The sequence below is a fragment of the Cucurbita pepo genome, chromosome LG06 (genome assembly GCF_002806865.2).
Source record: "Cucurbita pepo subsp. pepo cultivar mu-cu-16 chromosome LG06, ASM280686v2, whole genome shotgun sequence".
Taxonomy (NCBI): Eukaryota; Viridiplantae; Streptophyta; class Magnoliopsida; order Cucurbitales; family Cucurbitaceae; genus Cucurbita; species Cucurbita pepo.
Genome location: NC_036643.1, coordinates 1,585,243 through 1,597,023, shown reverse-complemented (window position 1 = coordinate 1,597,023; position 11,781 = coordinate 1,585,243). Strand labels below are relative to the sequence as shown.

Below are 11,781 nucleotides of genomic sequence, written 5' to 3'. Positions count from 1 at the left end.
TTTTACATACTTAATTTGATGGTTAATTTTTTTTTTCTTTCAAAATTTCAAAATAATTAATTATTTTAGATATTACTATTTATTTTACCACATAATATTTATTTCTCAATATATTTTAAAAATGCTTATATTCCACGACAACCGGTTACATATATAAGAATTCGTTCAAGACCAATCTAAAAATAAATGGTGAAAAATAAAATAAAATAAAAAAAAGACTAATAAAACTTAACAACCAATCTACGCTTAAACCGAAAAAGAAAAGTGTAATTTTGAAGGTTTTTGCACGTGTTTCCTAAAATTATTTACTGAATTTTTCTTGGAATAATATTTTTAATTAAGTGTTTTGACAGATTATTAGCCGGGAAAACTCGGATGCTAATCACGCAATCTCCACACCAAAAATTCAATGGATTTAAATACTACCAAATTTCATTACAAAAAAAAAAAAAAAAAAAGCAAAAAGGAAATTGTACGGTCGCGATTGTTTCTGAATGATGACGTGGCAAGATCAGGTCGTATTGGTAAAACGTCACCGTAACAATCACGAAAGGATGGGAGGTAGTAATCTGGTGTACTGCCACTATCTGATTGATTTTGCACTCTATTTTCTTCCTTTCCCATTTCCCTCATATGTACAGGCAGAGATTAAATCCTCCCCTCTTGGATCTATTGCGTCTTCGTTCCCTTCTCTCCCATTTCTTCTGTCCTTCTCTATGGCGACTCCGAGATCTCCATCGATCCGGAACTTCTTCATTGCTGCTGTTCTCTTGTTCTTGATTCATGGAGTTAACTCTTTCTACCTTCCTGGTGTTGCCCCCGAGGACTTCGAGAAGGTTAGTTGTCGCGAATACGCTTGTTTGTGACTTGTTTGTGTTCATTGTTTGCATTGTTGTGGTTTTTCTGGATTGGAGGGTGTAATTGCTGCTTGATCCGTGTTGTATCGTCGGATCTGTGCTTGATGTTGGGAGCTGCTGGAATTACGCGGGTAGTGTGTGGAATGGGATGAGTGTGGTGGAATCTAGATCTGGAAATCTCGTTTTGTTGTTTGTTGTTATTTGTAGTTTTTGCATCGTGGTAGATCACCTCAATCTTGAGCGGGAATTGTTTGTGTGGAAATTTTGAATGCATCGTACCAAAATGCAAGTGTCATGTGATGTAGAATATTTATGTTACGGATTAGAGGACGCTTACTCCTAGATTCAACTATTGTTTTGAAAAATTGTATGAATCGTAGGGAATACGAAGCATTCTTAGTGGCGAGTCATCTCTTTGTTTTTATCAAATGTGGTGTGGGGTATGGTGGGGGTGTAAGTCAGCTGGGACTATTGATTCTAGATGCTCTTTGAAGGGATGAAGACACTGCATTTCCACTCCCATTCTTATGTCGTATATAATGTTTACATATTATGTTGGATTTTGCTATTGTTTTGCTTGAGTTGTAAAAATATCTCAAAATTCGCTGGAACGTTTTTCGATCTCAGTGAGAATAGAATCTCGTGTGTGCCCGCTCCTCTCCTTCTTTGTTACAATTAGAACTAGCTAGAAGGAAAAGAGAATGAATTGATTTAAATGAGTGGCATAATACCTTCGTCATAGTGCGTTTCTGATCTAAGAGATCATTGTGGTACTTTCATGTTTGGATGCAGGGAGATGAATTGAAAGTGAAAGTAAACAAACTGACATCAATCAAGACTCAGCTCCCTTACTCGTATTATTCACTCCCATTTAGTCGTCCAGAAAAGATTCTGGACAGCGCAGAGAACCTGGGTGAAGTTCTTCGAGGTGACAGAATTGAAAATTCCCCCTATGTGGTGAGTTACGATTTACCTGAGCATAGGAAGCTTCCCTTCTGTTTACCATAGTTAAGTTCTTGACCCTATTGGATTTGGAACTTTTTGCAGTTTAAAATGCGGGAGCCTCAGATGTGTAGTATTGTTGGTCGGATTAAACTCGATGCTAAAGAAGCAAAGGAGTTCAAAGAGAAGATCAATGATGAATATCGGGTCAACATGTACGACATTTCTCTCAGGGGAATAAAAGCATATTATTGTCTTCTGTTGTTTATTGATCGCTTCGGGGTTTCACATCTTGAATCCGCCGTTTATGTGACAGGATCCTGGATAACCTTCCCCTGGTTTTTCCCATTCAAAGGCAGGACCAAGAGTCACCTGTTTACCAAATGGGTTATCATGTTGGGCTTAAAGGCCAATATACAGCGGCAAGTTCTTTATTTAGTCATCAGCAAATTGATGTTCACATTTACACTAAATTGATGTTAATTTATTTTATAATTTTGTACAGAGCAAAGATGAGAAGTACTTTATCCATAACCATCTAGCATTTACAGTCAGATATCATAAAGACATGCAAACTGATTCTGCAAGAATCGTGGGATTTGAGGTCAAACCATACAGGTTATTACTCCATCCATTCTACTCGAGCATCAAGCTTTTGATTTTCCAGGTTTAGTAGTAGTTTGTAATGCAACCTGCTTACGGTGTTTTGTTGCTTTGTTGCGTTCAGCGTCAAGCATGAATACGAAGGGAACTGGAACGATAAGAATACTCGGCTCACAACCTGCGACCCCCATGCAAAACACATGGTTGTTAATTCCAACTCACCGCAGGAGGTTGAGGAGGGAAAGGAGATCATATTTACTTATGATGTTGAATTTCAGGTGCGCTTGCAGATCTTTTAGTGCTATAACCTTTATTAGCCGCTTTCCGTCGCTAGGTACACGTAATTCATTTTGAGGGACCAGAACACCCATTGAATTAGATTTTTATTTTCTCACTGCCATGTCCTTTTCTCATCTATAGGATGTCAAGGATATTTAGGCTAAACTTACTAGGCCATGAACTCATGTCTAGATTTACGGGCTACTTTTTATTTCCTTCAGGAGAGTGAAGTGAAGTGGGCTTCTAGATGGGATGCGTATCTTTTGATGAGCGACGATCAAATCCATTGGTTCTCAATCGTCAATTCATTGATGATTGTTCTTTTCCTCTCCGGCATGGTTGCAATGATTATGCTCCGTACATTATACCGTGATATTTCGAAATACAACGAGCTTGAAACCCTGGAAGAAGCACAGGAAGAGACGGGGTGGAAGCTTGTTCATGGGGATGTTTTTAGGCCTCCTAAGAATTCAGATCTACTATGCGTGTACGTTGGAACGGGAGTTCAGTTCTTGGGAATGGTTGTTGTAACAATGATGTTCGCCATCCTTGGGTTCCTCTCCCCTTCAAACAGAGGTGGACTTATGACGGCCATGCTCTTGCTCTGGGTTTTCATGGGTCTTTTTGCTGGTTTTGCCTCAGCTCGTCTGTACAAAATGTTCAAGGGTACAGAGTGGAAGAAGATTGCCCTGAATACCGCAGTCATCTTCCCTGCGACCATATTCGCTCTGTTCTTCGTTTTAAACGCCTTGATTTGGGGACAAAAATCATCCGGAGCTGTGCCCTTTGGAACAATGTTTGCTCTAGTCTTTTTATGGTTCGGAATCTCGGTCCCCCTTGTCTTTGTGGGCAGCTATGTCGGGTTCAGGAAGCCAGCCATTGAAGATCCAGTGAAGACAAACAAGATCCCCAGGCAGATCCCAGAGCAAGCTTGGTACATGCACCCAGCCTTCTCAGTTCTTATCGGGGGAATCCTCCCCTTTGGAGCCGTTTTCATTGAACTCTTCTTCATCCTTACCTCAATTTGGCTAAATCAGTTCTACTACATTTTCGGCTTCCTCTTCTTGGTCTTCATTATCCTCCTCATCACTTGCGCTGAAATCACCATCGTGCTCTGCTACTTCCAGTTGTGCAGCGAAGATTACTTATGGTGGTGGAGATCTTACTTGACCTCAGGCTCATCTGCCCTCTACCTCTTCCTCTATTCCGCCTTCTACTTCTTCACGAAGCTTGAAATCACGAAGCTGGTATCTGGAATATTGTACTTTGGATATATGCTGATCGTCTCGTATGCATTCTTTGTGCTTACCGGTACCATTGGCTTCTATGCGTGCTTTTGGTTCACAAGGCTCATCTACTCATCAGTGAAGATCGATTAATGAACTCGAACCAGATCGTTGTCGACCATTATTTTGCTCCATTTACTTTTGCAGGATGCTGAAATTATATTCTTCTAAGATTTTAAAATTGAAGTATTACTATGATGCCTTCAAATGTAGTTGCCTGTTGTACTCAATTTTGAATGATGACAATTCTGTTGCTATAGCCAGATCATTTGTTCTCAGGGCTTCTGTTATCTACCTTGTTATCTACCTTCATATTGACAAAGGATTTTCCATCTTTTGAAAGAAAACGCGTGTAGATCTTTTTTCTTCTTCTTCTTTGTCAGATTCTTCTTTAGAATGAATAAACGTTATCAATAGAACCTCATTTTCTTTCTTTCCATTTTTGATCTGGAAGACATCTTCTATATGCTTTGACTTCCACATTTTTGTATCAAGTTTGTAAATGAAGGAAACGGGTTGGGTGATCTGAACCAAGGCATGGGACGAGAAGTCTTCAGGTTCTGCGACATTCTAGCAACGACTTATGCAAAGAATTAGGATTTTTCAGGGTGTATTGGTGAGGTACCCGATGGCTCCGACCAAGAGACCAGCGATGGTCATGGTGACGATGCTGTAGGGGATTCGATAAGTTTTGCAATGTTTTGAACGCCTAAACCGTCGTGCTGTTTTCAAACTTGAGAGTATTGGTGGTTCTCTTTGGAAAAGACAGGAAGCTGCAATACTTGTCATATCTCCAGTAAAGAACATACGAAGGCTAAAAACCATACTTCGAGCTCGGGTCTGAACTTGATTATGGGGCGAAATGTTGTTGTGAGCTGCAAAAGAAACAGAGATTTCTGGTATTTCTCTAGCCTCATCTCCCACCAAGTCCCTGCTCCGGTGGTGGCAGCTCTGTTAGCCCCGAGCTCTGTTGTAGTCTCATCCGGTCGTGGCTCAATGGTAGCTTGGTAGTTGATCAAAACAACAAATTTAACAGAGCTCATAAATAAATACAGAACAAGATTCTCGGAGGTAGGTTATCACAACGATCATACTATTATTAATTTATGGCAAAAAGGCAAATCAAAGTAACAAGATGATCACTGATATACAGATAAAAAAAAATCTAAAAAGTCAGCTACCAAAGTAGGCTAGATCATGTCTTGTTCATATGATCCCACTAGTTCAAAAAAAAAAACAAAATTTGGGGTGGAAACAACCAGCAAAAACAGCCCATGAGAGAGAGTAGAGTGCCAAAATCCCAACCAGGTCCTGTCCTTATAGCAACTAGCTCATGATGGGGCTGAAACTCCCAATGCATATATATATAAAGACTTCTAAAGTAAAGGGAAAACAATTTAATGCTCCAAGGAGACCCAAATCCAACCTCAAAATGGACCAATTCTTCAAGAGTTGGGATAATTAAGAGCACAAGTGAATCTGGGTTTCATACTCCTGAAAGATGTAAAGGTGAGGAAGTGTTAAAACATGAAGGAAAGTTCATACTTCCATGGAGTGAACAAAAATCATTCAGTCAAAACTTTGGTGCAAGAATGAGCAATAGAACTAAAATGGCAAAATTTATTAAGAACATCAAAATTATTCAAAGGGAAAAGCATGTGATTATAAAGAAAGGACGCCAAAATTAGACATAAATGTGATAAACAGGTACCAAAGTGGACGAGAATTCAGCCCTCCTGCAGTTCATCATCTGAAGCAACCCCACATAATGGTCCTTGCAAACCTCCATTACTATCACCAAGAAGCTCACGTGCAGCTTTCTCAAGAAATTCCTTAGCAGCAATTTGAACAGATTGTTTTTCAGAAGACTGATACTTCCTCTTCTTTTGTAAGTTCCTCTCTAATTGCTGCATTTTTGGCCCCTTCCCCCTACTAATATCCCTCATACTCTGCTTTTGATCTGAAAGTATTCAAATATTTCCTTGATCAAAGGGAATCAAGAACAGAAATCCCCTCCCCAACACAAAAAAGCAAACAAATTCAGCTAACCTTGGGTTAGATCGGGTAGAGAATGTTCAATGAAGCGAGTAGCTGCTTGATAGTTCAAGGTAGTGGAACGCTTCAATGGTTCTTCATGAACAAATTTGAATGCAAAATCATGAACAAATTTGAATGCAAAATCATGAACAAATTTGAATGCAAAATTATCAATCTAACATGAAAGGACGTATGAACAACAAAGAAACAATACCTTTACTCAAGCCTATGAACCGTTCTAGTTTGTCTTGATACAAGCTTAATCTCTCCTACATGCATAACAAGAACATAAGAACGATTTTTTTAAAAACAATGGAAGAATAATCACCAGATTCAAGGAATGAGGATAATTACAAGCTCTGTGTTGATAGGATGATCATCGGGGTGAACTCCGCTACACCTCACCTTCACTGCAAAACACCAAATCAAACAAAGATTTCGCCTCCATAATCCAAAATAAAAGAGAGAAAAAATCAAGAACTCTTCGTATTTTACATGCGAAGAGAGTGGTAGTGACTCTAGCAAGCAAAAGCATAGACTGAGCTCGTTGGAGAGGATGCATTTGGGCAAGGACTTCCGGCTCGGCGATAGACAGAAGGGAAATAAGGTGAGTTTGGACTTGTTCTACATTTTCCAATGTCGTCTTCACTGAATCCATCACTTTCTCGGGCACCACGGCGGAATCTCGAACACCTCCCTCCATATTTGCCCCCAATTTTGAACTCCGTCTCTATCACGAGCACTCACAGAAACCGAAGAGACGAGATTCAAATCCTTAAAAAGGAGACGATTTGGGATGGCGACGGCGGAGGGGAGCTCGGACCACCGTCGTTGAATTGTGGAGGGGAAAGTGAACGGGTAGGGCTTTTGGGTTACAACTGGAGGAGGTTTATGGCGGCAGTTTGGTTCGATGCACCGCCGATCTCCATGTGGAGATTTTTCTGTTTTTTCGTTCAATTATTTGGAAAAAAAAAAAAAAATAAAGGTTAAATTATACAAAATAAAAATGTACTTTCATATTCTTAATTCGTTCAATTATTCAAAAGATTTTATTTGTTTAATTACTCTTGTATCTTTTTCACATTTTTTTTTTCCAAATTTACAAATATATTTTACACACAAAAAAAAAAATATTATTATTATAAAATGTTAAATTAATTAAAATAAACATTGATTTTTTTTTCTTTGCCTAAAAAATATTTTAAATTTCAAAATTTTTAACAATACCACACTTTCAAAAAAAAAAAAAAAACATTATTCTTAATGTATTTTTTTTAATTTTTTTCTTAAAAAGGATTAGTTTTGAAAGTTCATTAATATTTTTGTAACGGGCGTTTCTAAACTTAAAGGTAATTATATATATATATATATATATATNTTTTTTTTTTTTTTTTTTTTTTTTTTTTTTTTTTTTAAATATGTGAGAGTATTATTAAAAATTTTGAATCTTTGAAAATATATATTTTTTAAGATAAAATGCAAAATTATTAATTTAGGTTTTATAAAACACGAAATTTAATTATTTTATAATACATTAATATATAGGTGGCTTTTCCAATTTAGGTTCGGATGGCAGCAGACCAAAAAAAATATCATCCATTCCCGAAGAAATGAAAAACCATGGCCATAGGCTTCGCACAAATACAAAATATCCAAAAGCGCCAAACCGCAGAGGAGTTGCATATCTCAGGAGCCCATTGAGGCTTGCAGTTTCGAACTTTTATCTAAATTCTTTCGGAACTCATCTCCAATTCAGCCGGAAAATGCTATTCTGAAGGCTTTAAGGTAATGTAAATGTAATTTACTTGGTTAACTTTCTGGAGAGTGAGGTTCCTCAACCATCCAATCATCCAATACCTGAATCCTTTCGGAACTCAGCTTCTTCATTCATGTTGTTGATTGAAATGTTCTGATGTCACTTGTAATCGTTAGCTCTTTGAGTATGTTCAGCACTTGTTGCAATGGTGCTTTTAGTAATTGTCAGATATACGCTTCAAGTTGTAGTGGATCATCGAGAGGATTGATATCGGAAAATCTGGGGGATTTTCGAACTGCGACTTTGTCTATGGCTAATTGGAAGAAGCACAGGAAGAAGCGGAAGAATGTTTGCCGGTTTGCGTTGCAAAATCCGGAGGAAGCGACGGTGGCGGTAAAAGAGAAGACGAAAATTCCAGTGTCCGAAGAGGAAATTCTTCGGGCTTTGAAATCGATGACGGATACTACGCGTGCTCTTTCTTATTTTTACTCTGTACCTGATTTTCCTTGTGTTCAGCATACCACTGAGACGTGCAATTTCGTGCTTGAATTCTTAAGAGTTCATGAGAAGGTGGAGGATATGGCTGCTGTTTTTGAATTTATGCAGAAGAAAATTATTAGGAGGGATTTGAGCACTTATTTGACTATCTTTAAAGCTCTTTCCATCAGAGGTGGGCTTCGGCAGGTGACGATTGCGCTAAAGAAGATGAGAAAAGCTGGATTTGTCTTGAATGCATATTCATACAACGGATTGATCCATTTGTTGATTCAATCAGGATTCTGTAGTGAGGCCTTGGAAGTTTATGGAAGAATGGTTTCAGAAGGGCTTAAACCGAGCCTGAAGACGTATTCGGCACTTATGGTTGCGTTGGGAAAGAAGAGGGACTCGGAAACGGTAATGGTTCTGTTGAAGGAGATGGAAAGTTTGGGATTGAGACCAAATGTTTACACTTATACAATATGCATTAGAGTACTAGGAAGGGCTGGGAAAATCGACGAGGCGTATGAGATATTTAGGAGAATGGACGAGGAAGGTTGTGGACCCGACCTTGTTACGTATACCGTCCTCATCGACGCTCTTTGTAATGCAGGACGGTTGGAAAGTGCCAAGGAGTTGTTTGTGAAGATGAAAGCTAATGGTCACAAACCTGATCAAGTAATCTACATTACTTTGTTAGATAAGTTCAATGATTTTGGAGATTTGGACACTGTCAAAGAATTTTGGGGTCAGATGGAAGCTGATGGATATATGCCCGATGTCGTTACCTTCACTATTCTCGTTGACACCTTATGCAAAGCCAGAGACTTCGACGAGGCGTTCGCTACCTTTGATGTCATGAGAAAGCAAGGCATCTTGCCAAATCTTCATACTTATAACACACTTATTTGTGGACTTCTGAAGGCAGGTAGAATTGAGGATGCACTAAAGCTTTTAGATACCATGGAATCCTTAGGTGTTCAGCCGACTGCTTATACGTACGTTATTTTTATCGACTATTTCGGAAAGTCCGGAGATACTGGCAAAGCTGTTGAGACCTTTGAGAAGATGAAAGCTAGAGGAATCGTTCCAAACATTGTAGCGTGCAATGCATCGTTGTATAGCCTTGCTGAATCGGGGAGGTTGAGAGAAGCAAAAAACATGTTCAATGGGCTAAGAGAGAATGGTCTTGCTCCAGATTCAGTGACCTATAACATGATGATGAAGTGCTACAGCAAAGTAGGACAAGTAGACGACGCCGTGAATTTACTTTTCGAGATGATAAAAAATGGATGTGAACCTGATGTGATTGTGGTTAACTCTTTGATCGATTCGCTTTACAAGGCGGGACGAGTTGATGAAGCATGGAAAATGTTCGACAGAATGAAGGACATGAAGCTTTCTCCAACAGTTGTGACGTATAATACGTTACTCTCTGGATTAGGGAAAGAGGGTCGAGTCCAGAAAGCCATTGAATTATTCGAAAGTATGATTAAGCAAAGGTGTTCTCCGAACACGATATCGTTTAACACGCTCCTGGATTGCTTTTGCAAAAACGACGAGATTGAATTGGCTTTGGAAATGTTTTCTAAAATGACAGAAATGGACTGTAAACCTGATGTCTTGACTTACAACACTGTTATTTATGGGCTGATCAAAGAAAACAGAGTAAATTATGCATTCTGGTTCTTCCACCAGTTGAAGAAATCGATGTACCCCGATCATGTCACAATATGTACCCTCCTTCCCGGTATCGTGAAGAGCGGGCGGATAGGGGATGCTATAAAGATTGCAAAGGATTTCATCAACCAGGTCCAGTTTCGTGTAAATAGATCCTTTTGGGAAGATTTAATGGGAGGTACTTTAGTTGAAGCTGAGATAGATAAAGCCATTATATTTGCTGAAGAATTGGTATTGAATGGGATTTGCAGGGAAGACTCATTCTTGATACCTCTAATTAGAGTTTTGTGTAAGCAAAAGAGAGCACTTTATGCTTATCAAATATTCGAGAACTTCACGACGAATCTCGAAATCAAACCGACAGTGGCATCATATAATTGTTTGATAGGTGAGCTTCTTGAAGTTCATTACACCGAAAAGGCCTGGGATCTGTTTCAGGATATGAAGAACGCCGCCTGTGCTCCTGATACTTTTACCTACAACATGTTGCTCGATGTTCATGGAAAGTTGGGGAAGATCGCCGAACTTTTTGAACTGTACAATGAGATGGTTTCGAGGAAATGCAAGCCGAACGTCATAACTTACAACATCGTCATCTCCAGCCTTGCAAAATCTAATAACTTGGATAAAGCTTTAGATTTTTATTATGATCTTGTTAGTAGTGATTTCTGCCCCACTCCTTGTACGTACGGCCCTCTGCTCGATGGACTAGCAAAAGCGGGGCGCTTAGAGGAAGCGATGCAGCTCTTCGAAGAGATGCCGGACTATGGATGCAAGCCAAACTGTGCAATATTCAACATTCTGATAAATGGATATGGGAAAACAGGTGACATAGAAATCGCTCATCAGTTGTTTAAAAGGATGGTGAAGGAGGGTATAAGGCCAGACTTGAAGTCATACACCATTCTGGTAGAATGCCTTTGCCTTGCTGGAAGAGTAGATGAAGCCTTATACTATTTCGAGGAGCTGAAATCAACCGGTCTTGATCCCGACTTTATCGCTTATAATCGTATAATAAACGGTCTAGGAAAATCACAGAGGATGGAGGAAGCGCTCGCTTTATACAGCGAAATGCGAGAGAGAGGCATTGTTCCTGACCTGCACACATATAATGCAATGTTGCTTTATCTTGGACTTGCTGGAATGGTGGAAGAAGCCGAGAGGATGTATGAAGAGCTTCAACTTGCAGGGCTAGAACCAGATGTCTTTACTTATAATGCTCTCATTCGAGGGTACAGCGTGTCGGGGAACCCCGAGCATGCTTATACGGTCTACAAGAACATGATGGTCGATGGCTGCAACCCCAACGACGGTACGTACGCACAGCTCCCTAATCCATCTTGAAATATCATGCATACTATTGAGAGTACAAATTGTACATATTTGAAGAGGGTTCTTTAAGATTCAGGAATACAAGTGATGGCACTTATCTGTTTTCTTGCCCATTTTGGTTGCTTCAAAGTCTGGCTTTTTAGAGCAGACCTTGATAAGTGACTATTGGAGAACATTATTTCTGACATAAACTATAGCATATATATATATCGTAACATCATAAACTGTATAAATCTTTAACTATTATATTAGTTTATACAAATGTTCCCTCTCGTAAGCAAAAAGAAGGGAAGGGGAAAATGTACAACTTAGAGGAAATCAATCGTACCAAAAGCACCTTAGCATGATCATCAAGTGGAAATCTCTGGTTCATTGATCCTGGAAATTACATGGGAGCTACAAGTATTTGGCAGTTAGTGTTTAAATTGAATGAAGGCGTGAAAATTTCACTCATGAGTGTCCAAATGACTTGAGAACTCGACCAACTTGAACTACACAACTCAAACTATAAAAGTTAGGTCGAGTTAGATTT

General features: G+C 39.1%; 3 protein-coding genes across 3 annotated transcripts; 2 read left to right on the top strand and 1 right to left on the bottom strand.

Moving 5' to 3' along the window:
- The first annotated feature begins 637 nt into the window (after positions 1-637).
- On the top strand, positions 638-4,336 carry LOC111797022 (transmembrane 9 superfamily member 8-like). The gene is made up of 7 exons (XM_023679871.1): positions 638-836; positions 1,650-1,814; positions 1,905-2,014; positions 2,116-2,221; positions 2,305-2,417; positions 2,527-2,680; positions 2,903-4,336. The coding sequence occupies exons 1-7, from the start codon at positions 717-719 to the stop codon at positions 4,058-4,060; spliced, it is 1,926 nt and encodes a 641-aa protein (XP_023535639.1). The 5' UTR covers positions 638-716; the 3' UTR covers positions 4,061-4,336.
- A 703-nt stretch (positions 4,337-5,039) lies between these two features.
- LOC111796525 (nuclear nucleic acid-binding protein C1D-like) lies at positions 5,040-6,958 on the bottom strand. The gene is made up of 6 exons (XM_023679183.1): positions 6,500-6,958; positions 6,359-6,414; positions 6,219-6,273; positions 6,017-6,097; positions 5,679-5,927; positions 5,040-5,461 (listed from the first exon to the last, which is right to left on the bottom strand). The coding sequence occupies exons 1-5, from the start codon at positions 6,705-6,707 to the stop codon at positions 5,695-5,697; spliced, it is 633 nt and encodes a 210-aa protein (XP_023534951.1). The 5' UTR covers positions 6,708-6,958; the 3' UTR covers positions 5,040-5,461; positions 5,679-5,694.
- A 634-nt stretch (positions 6,959-7,592) lies between these two features.
- LOC111797597 (pentatricopeptide repeat-containing protein At4g31850, chloroplastic) lies at positions 7,593-11,593 on the top strand. The gene has a single exon (XM_023680651.1). It carries the CDS (start codon positions 7,917-7,919, stop codon positions 11,259-11,261), a length of 3,345 nt encoding a protein of 1,114 aa, XP_023536419.1. The 5' UTR covers positions 7,593-7,916; the 3' UTR covers positions 11,262-11,593.
- The last annotated feature ends 188 nt before the right edge of the window (positions 11,594-11,781 follow it).